At 46.0% G+C, this 14,798-nt stretch overlaps 1 protein-coding gene across 3 annotated transcripts in view; it reads right to left on the reverse strand.

The window, feature by feature from the left end:
• The window catches only part of dtnbp1a (dystrobrevin binding protein 1a), a 335,730-nt gene that overhangs the window by 293,394 nt on the left and 27,538 nt on the right, over positions 1-14,798 (reverse strand). For all 3 annotated transcript variants that reach the window (XM_038797049.1, XM_038797048.1, XM_038797047.1), the window contains exon 4: positions 5,460-5,520. In XM_038797049.1, coding sequence (XP_038652977.1) covers positions 5,460-5,520 — 61 coding nt within the window. The remainder of the gene's footprint in view (positions 1-5,459; positions 5,521-14,798) is intronic.

Genomic DNA, 14,798 nt, shown 5'->3' on the forward strand with positions numbered 1-14,798 from the left:
CTATTTCCATAGCAATCTATCCAGTATCTTTTTTATGTCCAAATGCTGAATCATGTGACCTCTCTCTGGTTTTAATCTGGGTTTATTTTAGCCACTATCTCTAGGAGCTCCATAAAGCAACTCGCGCCTGTCATAATATACATCTATGTATATAATGGAGTGCAGACAGGCAGTGATTGACACACAGGATGACCAGTAAGCACACAGAACAGAGCAGCCAATCACGAGACAAGACACAACCACTATAAAGCCAGAGGGCACCAGTTTTCCCTCTCTCGGGACCAAGCCTCTGAGACAGTCAGAGCTCGTGAGCTAGCCAGTGCAAACACCATGTGGTAGCTAGTAAGTCTGGTCAGGCTGTCAGGTCTCCATTCAAGTCAACATAGTGTCAACCCACAGTTGAATATGTATTATAGTTTAGTTGTTAAATAAAATAGTGTTGCATCTCATCAAGTCAAACCCCCCCCCCCCTCTTTGGGGGGGTTTAAACTAATTCAGCAGGGGCATGGGAATGTAGTTTTGGGGTACGGGAGATTGAGAGTAGAGAGGTCAGGGGCACAGATTTGACTTCGCAGGAGGGCGCCAGTGTTCAGGTCGGTGGTTTGAAGTGTGTCTATTTCAATGCCAGGAGTATACGAAATAAGGTAGGGGAACTGGCAGCATGGGTTGGTACCTGGGACTTCGATGTTGTGGCCATTTCAGAGACATGGATAGAGCAGGGACAGGAATGGTTGTTGCAGGTTCTGGGGTTTAGGTGTTTTAGTAAGGTCAGAGAAGGGGGCAAAAGAGGGGGAGGTGTGGCGCTGCTAATCAAGGACAGTATTACGGTGGCAGAAAGGATGCAAGATGGGGACTCTTCTTCCGAGGTAGTATGGGCTGAGGTTAGAAACAGGAAAGGAGAGGTCACACTGCTGGGAGTTTTCTATAGGCCACCTCATAGTTCTAGAGATGTAGAGGAAAGGATGGCGAAGATGATTCTGGAAAAGAGCGCAAGTAACAGGGTAGTTGTTATGGGAGACTTTAGCTTTCCTAATATTGACTGGAAAATATATAGTTCGAGTACATTGGATGGGTCGTTCTTTGTACAATGTGTGCAGGAGGGTTTTCTGACACAATATGTTGACAGGCCAACAAGAGGTGAGGCCACATTGGATTTGGTTTTGGGTAATGAACCAGGCCAGGTGTTAGATCTGGAGGTAGGTGAACACTTTGGAGACAGTGACCACAATTCGGTGACCTTTACATTAGTGATGGAAAGGGATAAGTATACCCCGCAGGGCAAGAGTTATAGCTGGGGGAAGGGCAATTATCATGCCATTAGACATGACTTAGGATGTGTAGGTTGGAGAAGTAGGCTGCAAGGGTTGGGCACACTGGATATGTGGAGCTTGTTCAAGGAACAGCTATTGCGTGTTCTTGATCAGTACGTACCAGTCAGACAGGGAGGAAAGGGTAGAGCGAGGGAACCGTGGTTTACCAAAGAAGTGGAATCTCAGGTTAAGAGGGAAAAGGAGGCCTATGTGAAGATGAGGCGTGAAGTTTCAGTTGGGGCGCTTGATAGTTACAGGGAAGCGAGGAAGGATCTAAAGAGAGAGCTAAGACGAGCAAGGAGGGGACATGAGAAGTCTTTGGCAGGTAGGATCAAGGAAAACCCAAAAGCTTTCTATAGGTATGTCAGGAATAAAAGAATGACTAGGGTAAGAGTAGGGCCAATCAAGGACAGTGGTGGGAAGTTGTGTGTGGAGGCTGAGGAGATAAGCGAGATACTAAATGAATACTTTTCGTCAGTATTCACTCAGGAAAAAGATAATGTTGTGGAGGAGAATGCTGAGACCCAGGCTATTAGAATAGATGGCATTGAGGTGCGTAGGGAAGAAGTGTTGGCAATTCTGGACAAGGTGAAAATAGATAAGTCCCCGGGGCCTGATGGGATTTATCCTAGGATTCTCTGGGAAGCCAGGGAAGAGATTGCTGAGCCTTTGGCTTTGATTTTTAGGTCATCATTGGCTACAGGAATAGTGCCAGAGGACTGGAGGATAGCAAATGTGGTCCCTTTGTTCAAGAAGGGGAGTAGAGATAACCCCGGTAACTATAGGCCGGTGAGCCTAACGTCTGTGGTGGGTAAAGTCTTGGAGAGGATTATAAAAGATACGATTTATAATCATCTAGATAGGAATAATATGATTAGGGATAGTCAGCATGGTTTTGTGAAGGGTAGGTCATGCCTCACAAACCTTATCGAGTTCTTTGAGAAGGTGACTGAACAGGTAGACGAGGGTAGAGCAGTTGATGTGGTGTATATGGATTTCAGTAAAGCGTTTGATAAGGTTCCCCACGGTCGGCTATTGCAGAAAATACGGAGGCTGGAGATTGAGGGTGATTTAGAGATGTGGATCAGAAATTGGCTAGTTGAAAGAAGACAGAGAGTGGTGGTTGATGGGAAATGTTCAGAATGGAGTTCAGTTACGAGTGGCGTACCACAAGGATCTGTTCTGGGGCCGTTGCTGTTTGTCATTTTTATAAATGACCTAGAGGAGGGCGCAGAAGGATGGGTGAGTAAATTTGCAGACGACACTAAAGTCGGTGGAGTTGTAGACAGTGCGGAAGGATGTTGCAGGTTACAGAGGGACATAGATAAGCTGCAGAGCTGGGCTGAGAGGCGGCAAATGGAGTTTAATGTGGAGAAGTGTGAGGTGATTCACTTTGGAAAGAATAACAGGAATGCGGACTATTTGGCTAATGGTAACATTCTTGGTAGTGTGGATGAGCAGAGGGATCTCGGTGTCCATGTACATAGATCCCTGAAAGTTGCCACCCAGGTTGATAGGGTTGTGAAGAAGGCCTATGGTGTGTTGGCCGTTATTGGTAGAGGGATTGAGTTCCGGAGCCATGAGGTCATGTTGCAGTTGTACAAAACTCTGGTACGGCCGCATTTGGAGTATTGCGTACAGTTCTGGTCGCCTCATTATAGGAAGGACGTGGAAGCTTTGGAACGGGTGCAGAGGAGATTTACCAGGATGTTGCCTGGTATGGAGGGAAAATCTTACGAGGAAAGGCTGATGGACTTGAGGTTGTTTTCGTTAGAGAGAAGGTTAAGAGGTGACTTAATAGAGGCATACAAAATGATCAAAGGGTTAGATAGGGTGGACAGCGAGAGCCTTCTCCCGCGGATGGAGGTGGCTAGCACGAGGGGACATAGCCTTAAATTGAGGGGTAATAGATATAGGACAGAGGTCAGAGGTGGGTTTTTAACGCAAAGAGTGGTGAGGCCGTGGAATGCCCTACCTGCAACAGTAGTGAACTCGCCAACATTGAGGGCATTTAAAAGTTTATTGGATAAGCATATGGATGATAAGGGCATAGTGTAGGTTAGATGGCCTTTAGTTTTTTTCCATGTCGGTGCAACATCGAGGGCCGAAGGGCCTGTACTGCGCTGTATCGTTCTATGTTCTAAGTGTTGGAAGTCTGTCTCTCGCTACACTGCGTCAAGTGCAGTCCACATCGACCCAGCCAGCCCAATACGTCAGTGTCCTCCACAAATGCAACATATTAAACTGCTGTAGGTCAGCGCCTTTTACTCAGCAAAAGTGATTTTTTAATCTTCAATATGCATGTGCCTAGACATTATAACATATGTCTACCAATTACATTATAAATTAGTATTTCATATAATACACCTTCAGAACAATGTTCATGGTTCTAACTATAGGAGGTGGACGCTACTTTGTTAATATCAACAGACTATCCATTGCTTTTCACGTTTCATCAATGGCCTGTTGTGACACGACTGAAATTCAGGCTTTCAAAAGTCTTTTATTTTATTTGCAACAGAATGCAGAAGCAACAACAGAAGAAATGTCACTATTGAAACCAGGCTATATCATCAGCGTGAGCTGATGATATAGCCTGGAATAAGCGCATGAATAAATAATGCTCCTGGTTTTAAAATCCACACAAGTCTGATACTAGTGTCTTTGTAATAAAAGTGTCCACACAGGGGTTTGGGAACACACTTCAGCCTAATTTAAATTAATCCACACTGATTACATACAGATGGCTAGAGGAATTGGAGGGTTTCCGTTGTCACTCTCTCATCAATAAAAATAAACAGAATGGTCTTGATTTTATTACTAACAGTAAAGAAAGGACACTCACTGCTGACCTAGAGGTAGCTGTCTACAAAAATATTGTGATCTCTGGCTAAAATTTCCCCTTTTCTCCATGCCAGTTTAAATCTGTTGCCAAATCAAAGGGATGTCTCGGCATGCCACTCAGTGATGTCAGAAAGCAGGTAGGCAACCAATCAAACTGAAGTATTCACACACAGTTAACATGAAGTTATAAGCACTTAATATCCTTCACTTTTAATTTTCAGATAGAAAAATAAATGCATGGCTGTATTAAAGTCGAAGTTAACATAAATATGGACTTAAAGAAATATAGATTTTTAAATCTTTATGGGGATATTTGACATTACACAATTATAGCAATAGATTTTCAGGGACAGTTAGGATGCTTAGCAATAATTACCAAGTTAGGCCGCCCTAAAAACCTAGTTATACCGCCTTCAACAAGGTGCGACTTTTTCCAGGATTTTAAAGAGAGACAGCATTAGAGTGGAAGTTCTCGTCAACTCATGAATGCAAGGTAGATAGCAATCTGTGGGAAATTCTACAATGCAAACTATTCAGAAGCATTGACTCGCGGTAGCAACTTCTGGATTTACAAATTGTTCTGCCCATGTCCAAACTCCCTAATTTGTCATCAGTTTCAGTGGAGAAATGACAACAAACGAAATGACCAACATTGACAGCTTCGATGTCATTGCTACAGCAAAATCCAGGCCAATGATGGTAAATGCATACATTAAATTTGACCATGAACAAAACGCATCTGTGACATTATGATTTCAGTAGACTTCTATTCCCAGAATTTCAATAAAATTGGATTATTTTTATGGTGTTTTTTGTGGATCAGAAGTATATTTGGACATTCACTGTGGTGATTTATGTAACCTTAATGCAATAGCTGTTCACTCATTGTGTAATACTGTAAATTGCCCGTCTGTATGGTTTTAAAATGGGTCAAGGAGAAATAGTCCTGCTACTCCCAGCCCCATATTTAGGCAAGTACATTTTAAAATTTTACCTTTTAGTAAGGACCTGCAGCAATCCCATGACTAGACTGATAGCTGGGATGAAAGTCTGAGTAAATTGGGCCAATACTCTCTGGAGTTCAGGAAAATGAGGTAATTCCCATTGAAACATACAAGATGCTGAAGGGATTTAATGTGTTTAATTAGTTACTAACTGAGAATGCCTCCTGCTGTAGAAGCAATAAAAAGATTAGAAACCAAAAATTATCATAAGATAGTCAACAAAGTTGGAGAATTTTATTTGAGCATTAATTATGGAAGGATGCACAAAAATGAGCATTTCTAATTTATTTTGAGATCATACCTCTCCAACTTTGGCACAGTCTTCGGCTTGTTTGTGCAGGGCTGCCCACGTATTCTCATACCTTTAAAAAAGATACAAAGCAATGACATTTCCCTGGATTTTCTTTCAATTGATCAAGTAGACATCTAAAGATAAAGTATGAACAAATTTCTGTTTCAAACGTGATAAGCTTTGGAGTTAACTTTCACTCAGAATACATTTTTTTTTGCAAAAACAATTGCCGTCATTTTTAAATGGGTAATGAAGCAGGGAGGCAAAGGGAGAAAAAGGTTTTAAAATTAGATTTGAACAATAAAAGTTTAATTTTGGAAAATAAAAATCAAGTCCAAATAAATAGGACACAGAGGACAAAACAGAAGAATAGAACAGAACAGGCCAGGGAAAACAACATTAGTAAAATAATTTAGAAGCGGAGTTCAATTTTTTCGGTGTTAATTATTTACAACAACGAAGCTTCTCTTGGCATTTGGATTGCTTTATTGCTATAAATGCCATTTCTTTCAACATCATGCTGCATGAGCAGAACAAAATGCCAACAACTTACTGTTTCTCTGAACCTGTCAGCAACAATAAGGTAATTTTACCTTGCAATTAGTTAGCACCTAGTTTCACCATGGCAAGTTTCCAATAATTGTGTCTTTTCAAAGAAGCTGTTAAAATTAAGCTCTGCTTTTCAGGTGCAAGAATATTAATAGGTACCTTTTAAATGAAGATATTGACAAGTGTATATGTAGCTAGTAAATGATTGTGTGGTTCTTTAAAATCATTTCCAGTTATTATAAAAGCAGGTTACTCACAGATAGTGAAAGACACCAATTAAAAATGTTCTTTTTATATAGACCCATATTCAGCTGTATTAATAATGTGGACCGAGACTGCCACTCAAATATATCAAGGATTATTTTTAATGCAAAACTATTTTTTCAAAAAATAAATTTGACAGTGCAGCATATGAAAATTAGTTTGAATGGAAACTTGAACAAGATAATCACTTGTAAAAACAAGCACAAGCACAATGTGCTCTCAGATCACCGATGGCATCAAAAGCAGAAATTCCCGCCTCAATGTTTAATAGGCCAGAGCTACAGGAGGGAGGCAATAGTTAATAAAACCAGTGTAAAATTAGTCACCAATCCTGCCAGATCAAAGTTGTGTCATATGTACAAACAACTGAAATAGATAGAACCACTTCTATAGATTCAGTTGCATTTTAACATAAAAGCACAGTAATAACTACTAACGCCGCTGATGGTGATTCCAAGATACTTCTACTGCAATAGGATGATTCTCAATTCACCATTAAAATTATCAACCTTGAATACAACTAAATAACTCTTATCCAGTGAAGATCCAACAATTTGATGGTTGTACAGTCACAGATTGAAATAATATTTTACCTAATTTGTCATTTTGAGTATTTTCTAACATGGCTTGGCAAAATATTTTTGTTTCCATCTCTCCAATCATTTGTGAAGTGTTGCAACTTCAAACAATTAGCACCCATTTGCCAATTTCAGAACTAGATCCCAAATTCACCACTAGTATTTGAAATATTTATTGGTGAATGTATGGCATGACATCAACATAATTTAATAAATGTTAACCCAAGTCACAAGGTTTTAAAAATTACTTGCTGATAGCTAGATGCTGTTTAACACATTCAAATGTAATTTCTCATCCCATTTGCAATAGTAAAGGCCTATATAAACTAGGCATATGGAAACTATGACATCAGTATGTAAGCAAAAAAGAAAATTGGACTGGTTTTAGGATTTTAAAAAAAGCACACAGATAGGAGAGACTAGAGTGCGAGAGAAAAATAGGAAGAGACAGAAGAACATACCCTCAATCTTCCAATGCCAACATTGTTAAATGATGAGGCATTTGCCATTTTTGCGCATTGGGATCCTTTGAAAGTCCTAATACATGCACATGCGCGGTAATTACCGGAACGTTTAAATGTCGATTGGCAGTTTTGCGCTGCCTTACCGCCTCCGAAAATATCTCAACACTAACCATAGTGTCAGAGACTTGGGTTTGTTGCATAATACTAAACCGATACTTACAAGAGCGCTGTCTCAGTGATAACTTCTGGTGTAGGTCAGTTTCAAACCACTTTCAAGCGCAAACCACCCCACCTCAAACCTCCTCAAGGGGGCAGAAAGGGGACATTGCCACTATGCCGCTCTTTTTCACCACTGCTCTCTGCAGATGGCTGTGATGAAGGATCAATGTAGCAGCTGCGATCTTTCATTATCTTTGCAGCCAGCAGCGATCGCATCAGCATTACCACTGGCAGGAAGATCTGGGCCAGAGCTCTCCATGACCCAGCCAACATTCTTATCTCAACATTGTGGATGGCCACAGCTTTCCTAAATAATAATAATTGTACCTCAAAGAATAATCCACTGGTTATAAAGAACTTTGGCAGGCACTAAGGACACAAGGCAAATGCAAGTACAATTTATTTATTTTGAGTTCCCACCTTTCAAAATATTCAAACTTGTTCCAAACGTAAATATCGAAAAAAAAGTCTCAAGATATGGCAAAATGTTTGGATCATCATTTGTACATTTGAAGTGAAATTCTACCTAAATTGTTTCAGCTGATCTTAAGAAACATCACTCCAGGCAGTGATGATTCTATTGTCTGCGGCTACTCAAATGGCACAAAATCAAATTACCAGCCTGCTGAGAAGGAACCAGGATTGTGGGGCATGGTGGCTTCTCCAAAGAAGCTGTCCTTCAACAGAAGTAAAGATATACAAGGGAATCACCCTTAGGACGCTTAGTTCGCTCAAGTTCAACCACATTCAAAGTAACAACTGTGATGCAGGATTCCATGAATGCACAGGAGTGCACTATATTATAAAGGATTGGAACATTCTGTATAATAAAAGCAAAGTACTGTGGATGTGGGAAAACCGGAAATAAAACAGAAAATGCTGGAAAAGCTCAGCAGGTCTGGCAGCACCTGTGGAGAGAGAGAGAGTTAACATTTTAAGTCTATCTGGCTCTTCAGAACTAAAGAGAAGGGTGAAAGTGGTGGATTTTATACTGTTTCAGATGGGGTGGAGCAGAGTAGGTGGTCAGCAATAAGTAGAAATGAGGAGAGATTTGACAAAGATGTTATGGGCACAAGACAGAGTGTTAATGATAGTGTCAAAGACTAAAGGAAGGTGCTGATAGTGGCATAAAGATAAGACAGAAGAATGTGTTGATAGCAGAATAACGGTCAGCACTCTGTGAAAGCAAAACTTAAATTATAGATGTCCCTGTTTGACAGGGAGGGGTTTGGGACAAAAACAAATTTGGGTGCGGCACATGCTGAACTCTTCTTCCGCCGCCTTCATCTCCATGCTCACTTCTTTGGGCAGGATATGCCCCCACCCCCCATTCAACGGATCCATTCAACGGATCCATTCACCCACATCCAGTATTCTTCCGCTACCTGGAAACCTCCATCTGCCCCCTAAATGCTGATCTTTTCATTCAGAACTGTCAGCATGACATCGGCCATCTTAATTTCTCTGCTCCTCTCACTCACTCCAACCTATCTCCTTCTGAACTTTCTGCACTCTGTTCTCTCACATGTAACCCTGACTTTGTTCTCTCAGATACAACCCTGACTTTATCAAACCTGCTGACAAGGATATACTACTGTTGTTATCTGGTGTACTGAACTCTGCCTTGCAGAGGTCAAGCGCCAACTCTGACACGTTTTTTCCTACCACCAGCTGGACCAATGTCTCACCACTGAATATCAAGCCATTGCTTCCAGGACAGTCACTGATGTATCTGGAGATCTTCCCTCCACAGCTTGCAACCTCATTGTCCCCCAATCCTGCTCAGCATGTTTCGACCTCCTTTCCGAAATCCACAAACAGAACTATTCTGATATATCCATTGTATCAACTTGTTTCTGCCCGTGGAACCCATTTATTCCTATCTTGTCTTCATTCTCTCTCCCCTCGTCCAGTGTCTTCCCACCTACATTGACAATTTCTCTGATGCCCTATGTCATTTTCCAGTTCCCTGGCCTTAACCACCACTATGGATGCCTACAGCTCCATCCCACAGCAGGATGGTGGGAAGGCTCTCTGCTTCTTCCTTGAGCAGAAGCCCGAACCACACTACTCTCCTTCACCTGGCTGAACTTGATCTCTCAACCAAAAATGTCTTCTTTAACTTGTCTCATTTCCTACAAATAAAATATGTGGCTATGAGTACCTGCATGGGCCCCAGCCTATAATTTTGTGCGGTTTGTGGAAGATTCCTTGTTTGAGTCCTGCTCAGACCCCCTCCCATTACTTTTTCCATTACATCAATTACTCTATTACTAATAATTATTGTCACAAGTAGGCTTCAATTAAGTTACTGGAAAAGCCCCTAGTCGCCACATTCCGGCGCCTGTTCGGGAGGCCAGTATGGGAATTGAACCCACACTGCTGGCCTTGTTCTGCATTACAAGCTAGCTTTTTAGCCCACTGTGCTAAACCAGCCCCTTTTAGTGCCACTTCATGCTCTTATCTGGACCTAGAAGAATTTATTGATTTTGCTTCCAATTTCCAACCCTCTCTCACCTTCACATGGTCCTTTGCCGACGCTTTCCTTCCCTTCCTTGACCTCTCTTTCTCCATTTCTGGCTACCAATATTAATTACAAGCCCACGGGCTCTCACAACTATCTTTTTCTGCTATTAACACATTCCACTTGTCTTATCTTTATGCCAGTATCAGAATCTTTTTTCGTCTTTAATACTATTAACACTCCATTTGTCTTATGCCCAAAACATCTTTGTCAACTCTCACCTAGTTCCCACTTGTTTCTGACAAGTGATTCTGTTCTCATCATTAAATCACTGGTACATTAGCCAAATTAGCCAATAAAAGATAGCAGGGAACATCGGAACAAGTATGGAATAACAATGGTTACCCTACAGCATGCTTACTGCCTATTCACTCCATATGAAGTTAAAACGACTGTCCACAAAGCTATTTTCTGTCATGAGGGTTAATAAAGAGCTTTGGCCGATAACATGAAATCATATCATTTTTTCTATTCAACTACCAACAATAAAAACTTTAGATAAAGATTAATGGATTCATGTTGTACAACTGAGCGTGTCAAATGCCACTTTGTCAGCAATATGTCACCACTGTGGGTCCATTGCAGGCAGAGATGGGAGAATTCATAATGGGACATAGAGATAAGTGCAGGGACTTCCGGTTGCGGCTATGCGGAGCTAAGCCGCACGTTCGGCAGCTCCCGCTATTTAGGGACTTTTGGGCCGTTTCGAGGGCCCCAAACGGCGCTGTTTCTACGCATCCCGGTGGGGGAAGGTGCCTGGAAGAACTTGCCCCACACTATATGGTGCTCACCTGGAGTGGGAAGAAAAAGGCTGCAGTAACTCCCCCAAAATAACGGGGGAAGAAAAACAAAATGGCGGCCGGCACTCCTGCTATTTAGGGACTTTTGGGCCGTTTTGAGGGCCCCAAACGGCGCTGTTTCTACGCATCCTGGTGGGGGAAGGTGCCTGGAAGAACTTGCCCCACATTATATGGTGAAAAAGGCTGCAGTAACGCCCCCAAAAAAACGGGAGAAGAAAAACAAAATGGCGGCCGGCGCTCCCGCTATTTAAGGACTTTTGGGCCGTTTTGAGGGCCCCAAACGGCGCTGTTGCTACGTATCCCGGTGGGGGAAGGTGCCTGGAAGAACTTGCCCCACACTATATGGTGAAAAAGGCTGCAGTAACTCCCCCAAAAAAACGTGGGAAGAAAAACAAAATGGCGGCCGGCGCAACACCCGAGGATTGGTGGAAGTGGGCGCAGGAGCAACAGGCCTCGCTCCGACGTTGTTTTGCTGAGCTGAAGGCTGAGCTGCTGGACTCCATGAATGCAACTACGACCAAGCTGCTTGGGACCCAGGCGGCACAGGAGGAGTCTATTCGGGAGTTGCAGCGGCAGGCCGTTGAAAGAGAGGAGGAGGCTGTGGTCCTCGTTGGGAAAGTGGAGTTGCACGAGGCACTTCATAAAAAGTGGCAGGACCGCTTGGAGGAGCTGGACGTTCGCACGAGGCGAAAGAATCTGAGGATCCTGGGCCTGGCGGAGGGGCTGGAGGGGTCGGATCTCCCGGCGTATGTGACCACGATGTTGAGCTCGTTGATGGGAGCGGGGTCCTTCCATTTGCCCCATGAGCTCGAGGGAGCGCACAGAGTGATGGCCAGGAGGCCCTAGGCAGGTGAGCCCCCGAGGGCGGTGCTGGTGTGGTTCCACCAATTCAGTGACCGGGAGTGTGTGCTGCGCTGGGCCAAGAACGAGAGGAGCAGTAAATGGGAGAATTTGGTAGTGAGGATCTACCAGGACTGGAGTGCGGAGGTGGCTAAGCGGCGGGCCGGGTTCAACCGGACGAAGGCGGTGCTTCATGCTAAGCAGGTCAGGTTTGGAATGCTGCAGCCTGCGCGCCTGTGGGTGACATACAAGGACCGGCACCATTACTTCGAGTCCCCGGAGGAGGCGTGGGCCTTTGTACAGGCGGAGAAGCTGGACTCGAACTAGGGCCTGGGGACATACTTTGGCCGGCGTTGTTTCCGCTATGGCTGTTTTGTTCCAACTGTTTCAACTTTTTCAACTTCGACATGTGTGTTATGTATGCTAGTTTTCTGTTTGCTCTGGTTACGGGTGGGTTTGTTTGTTGGGCATGGTTGTGGGTTAGGTGGGGAGTGTTGGGGGTTTGTGTTCTATATGTTCTCTTCTGTACGGGGCTGGGGATTGAGGGGAAACTGGATTTTGGGGAACTGCGTCAGAAGGGTGGGGTGTGGCAGTGTGAAAGCGCGGGCTTCCCTCTGGTTTCCCGCGCTGCGGGGCAGGGGGGGTGGAGCTTGCGGTGGGGGCGGGGCCTCTACGGGTCTTTTTTCCCGCACTGCAGCAATGCCAAGGAGGTGTGGCAAGAGGGGGATGACCCCAAGCTAGGAGGGGATAGGTTTTGGCGGGAGCTGCCGGTGTCAGCAGAAGTCAGCTGACTCACGGAAGTACCATGGAGGGTGCGTCGCGGCTAGGAGGGGTCCTAGCCGGGGGGGGGGGGGGGGGGGGGGGGATACCGGGTTGCTGCTGGAACGACTAGGAAGGAGCCGATGGGGGCCGGGGGGAAAGAGGAGAGGCGTTATCGCCATGGGGAACGGGTCGAGCGGGGTGTGCTGGCCTGGGGCGAACATCTGCCAAGCTATGGCTAGTCGGCAGGGGAGGGGGGCGGGTTGCCCTCTGATCCGGCTGATTACCTGGAACGTGAGGGGGCTGAACGGGCCGGTTAAGAGAACCAGGGTGTGGCTTCCGGTGGCTGTGATGGATCAGTAAGCCACACATCTGGGAGCTCCCGTTTTAAAGAGATTTTTCGGCTCTTTTGAGAGCCCAAAACGGAAATTTTTCGACGTCTCCCGGTGGGGGAAGGTGTGCTGAACGACTTTCCCTGCAGTCCATGACTCGAACTCGGAGTGGAAAGGGGGAAAAAAACAGCAGCAGCTCCTCAGAAAAAAACGGGGGAAGGGATCCAAGATGGCCGCCGACAGAGCTCCAGAGGAATGGAGACTCTGGGCCCAGGAACAACAAACTGATCTCCTGCGCTGCTTTAAAGAATTCAAGGATGAAGTACTGAGCTCTCTGCAGGAAACGAACAGAAGGCTGTCAGAGATTCAGTCCACCCAGGGTGCTGCCATCAAGAAGTTGCAGACGCAGGCCATTGAACGAGAGGAGTAGGCCGTGGTCCTCGTGAGTAAGGTGGAGGGGCACGAAGCACTCCACAAGAAGTGGCAGGAACGCTTCGAGGAGCTGGATCACCGCATGAGGCGGAAAAACCTGCGGATCTTGGGCCTTGCAGAGGGGCTGGAGGGATCGGACCTGACAGCCTATGTAGCTGTAATGCTGAATTCGCTAGTGGGGGCCGGATCTCTCCATCTGCCCTTGGAGCTGGAGGGAGCGCACAGGGTGCTGGCCAGGAGGCCCAAGGAAGATGAACCCCCGCGTGCGGTGCTGGTGAGGTTCCACCGGTTCAGTGATCGGGACTGCGTGCTGCGCTGGGCCAAGAAGGTGAAGAGCAGCAATTGGGAGAATGGGGTAGTGCGGATCTACCAGGACTGGAGTGCGGAGGTGGCTAAGCGGCGGTCCGGATTTAATCGGACGAAAGACGTGCTTTATAGAAAAAAGATAAAGTTCGGAATGTTGTCGCCCGCGCGCCTGTGGGTAACTTATTCGGACCGGCATTATTATTTCGATTCCCCGGAGGAGGCGTGGGCCTTCGTGCGGACGGAGAAACTGGACTTGAACTAGGGGTTGGGGGTGTGCGAGGTCGGCTGTAAGATATTAGTGCTGGATTCTGCTGTTGCTGTGTTCTCTTTTTCTTCTGTTGTTTTCTTCTTGTTTTAGTACTTTTGCAATTTTGATATGGTTATTTACGGAATGGTTGTTCTGCTATGTTTTTGTTTTTGTGCTGTGGGACATTGTCTGGGCTGTGTATCTTGAGGGGAGGGTCGGGGGGGTATGTTGTATTCTATGCCGGAGTGGGGGTATGGAGTGGGGCTGATATTTGGGAGCTGCGTCAGAAGGGTGTGGTGGGGCAGTGCAAAAGCGCGGGCTTTCCTCTGGTTTCCCGTGCTGCGGGGCTGGGGGGGGTGGAGATGGTGACGGGGGAGGCGGGGCCTTAACTGGTTCTTCCCCGCGCTGGAGCGGTGCCAGGAGGAGGGATAGATTGGGGGATGATCCCACTTCGGGAGGGGTCGGGCTATTGGCGGGAGTTTCCGGGGTCAGCAGAAGTTAGCTGACCCACGGAAGTACAATGGAGGACAGTTCGCGGCTGGGAGGGTTCCTAGCCTGGGGGGGAAGGGAGGGGGGGAAAGGGGAATACCGGGTTGCTGCTGGTAGGGTCAAGGAGGAGCTGGTGGGGGCTGGGGGGACAGAGGTGAGGGGTTGTCGCTATGGGGACGGGGTCGAGCAGGGGGTGCTGGCCTGGGGCGGGCAGTCAACGGGCTATGGCTAGCCGACGGGGGAGGGGGGCGGGACGCCCTCTGATCCGGTTGGTCACCTGGAATGTGAGGGGGTTGAATGGGCCGGTGAAGCGGTCGAGGGTACTGGCTCACCTGAAGGGGCTAAAGGCGGATGTGGCAATGCTTCAGGAGACCCACCTGAGGGTGGCGGACCAGGTCCGCCTGAGGAAGGGATGGGTGGGGCAGGTTTTCCACTCGGGGTTGGATGTGAGGAACCGGGGAGTGGCGATTCTGGTGGGGAAAAATGTGTTGTTTGAGGCATCGGAGGTGGTGGCGGATAAGGGGGGTAGGTATGTGATGGTTAGG

Source organism: Scyliorhinus canicula, chromosome 5 (genome assembly GCF_902713615.1).
Source record: "Scyliorhinus canicula chromosome 5, sScyCan1.1, whole genome shotgun sequence".
Classification (NCBI taxonomy): Eukaryota; Metazoa; Chordata; class Chondrichthyes; order Carcharhiniformes; family Scyliorhinidae; genus Scyliorhinus; species Scyliorhinus canicula.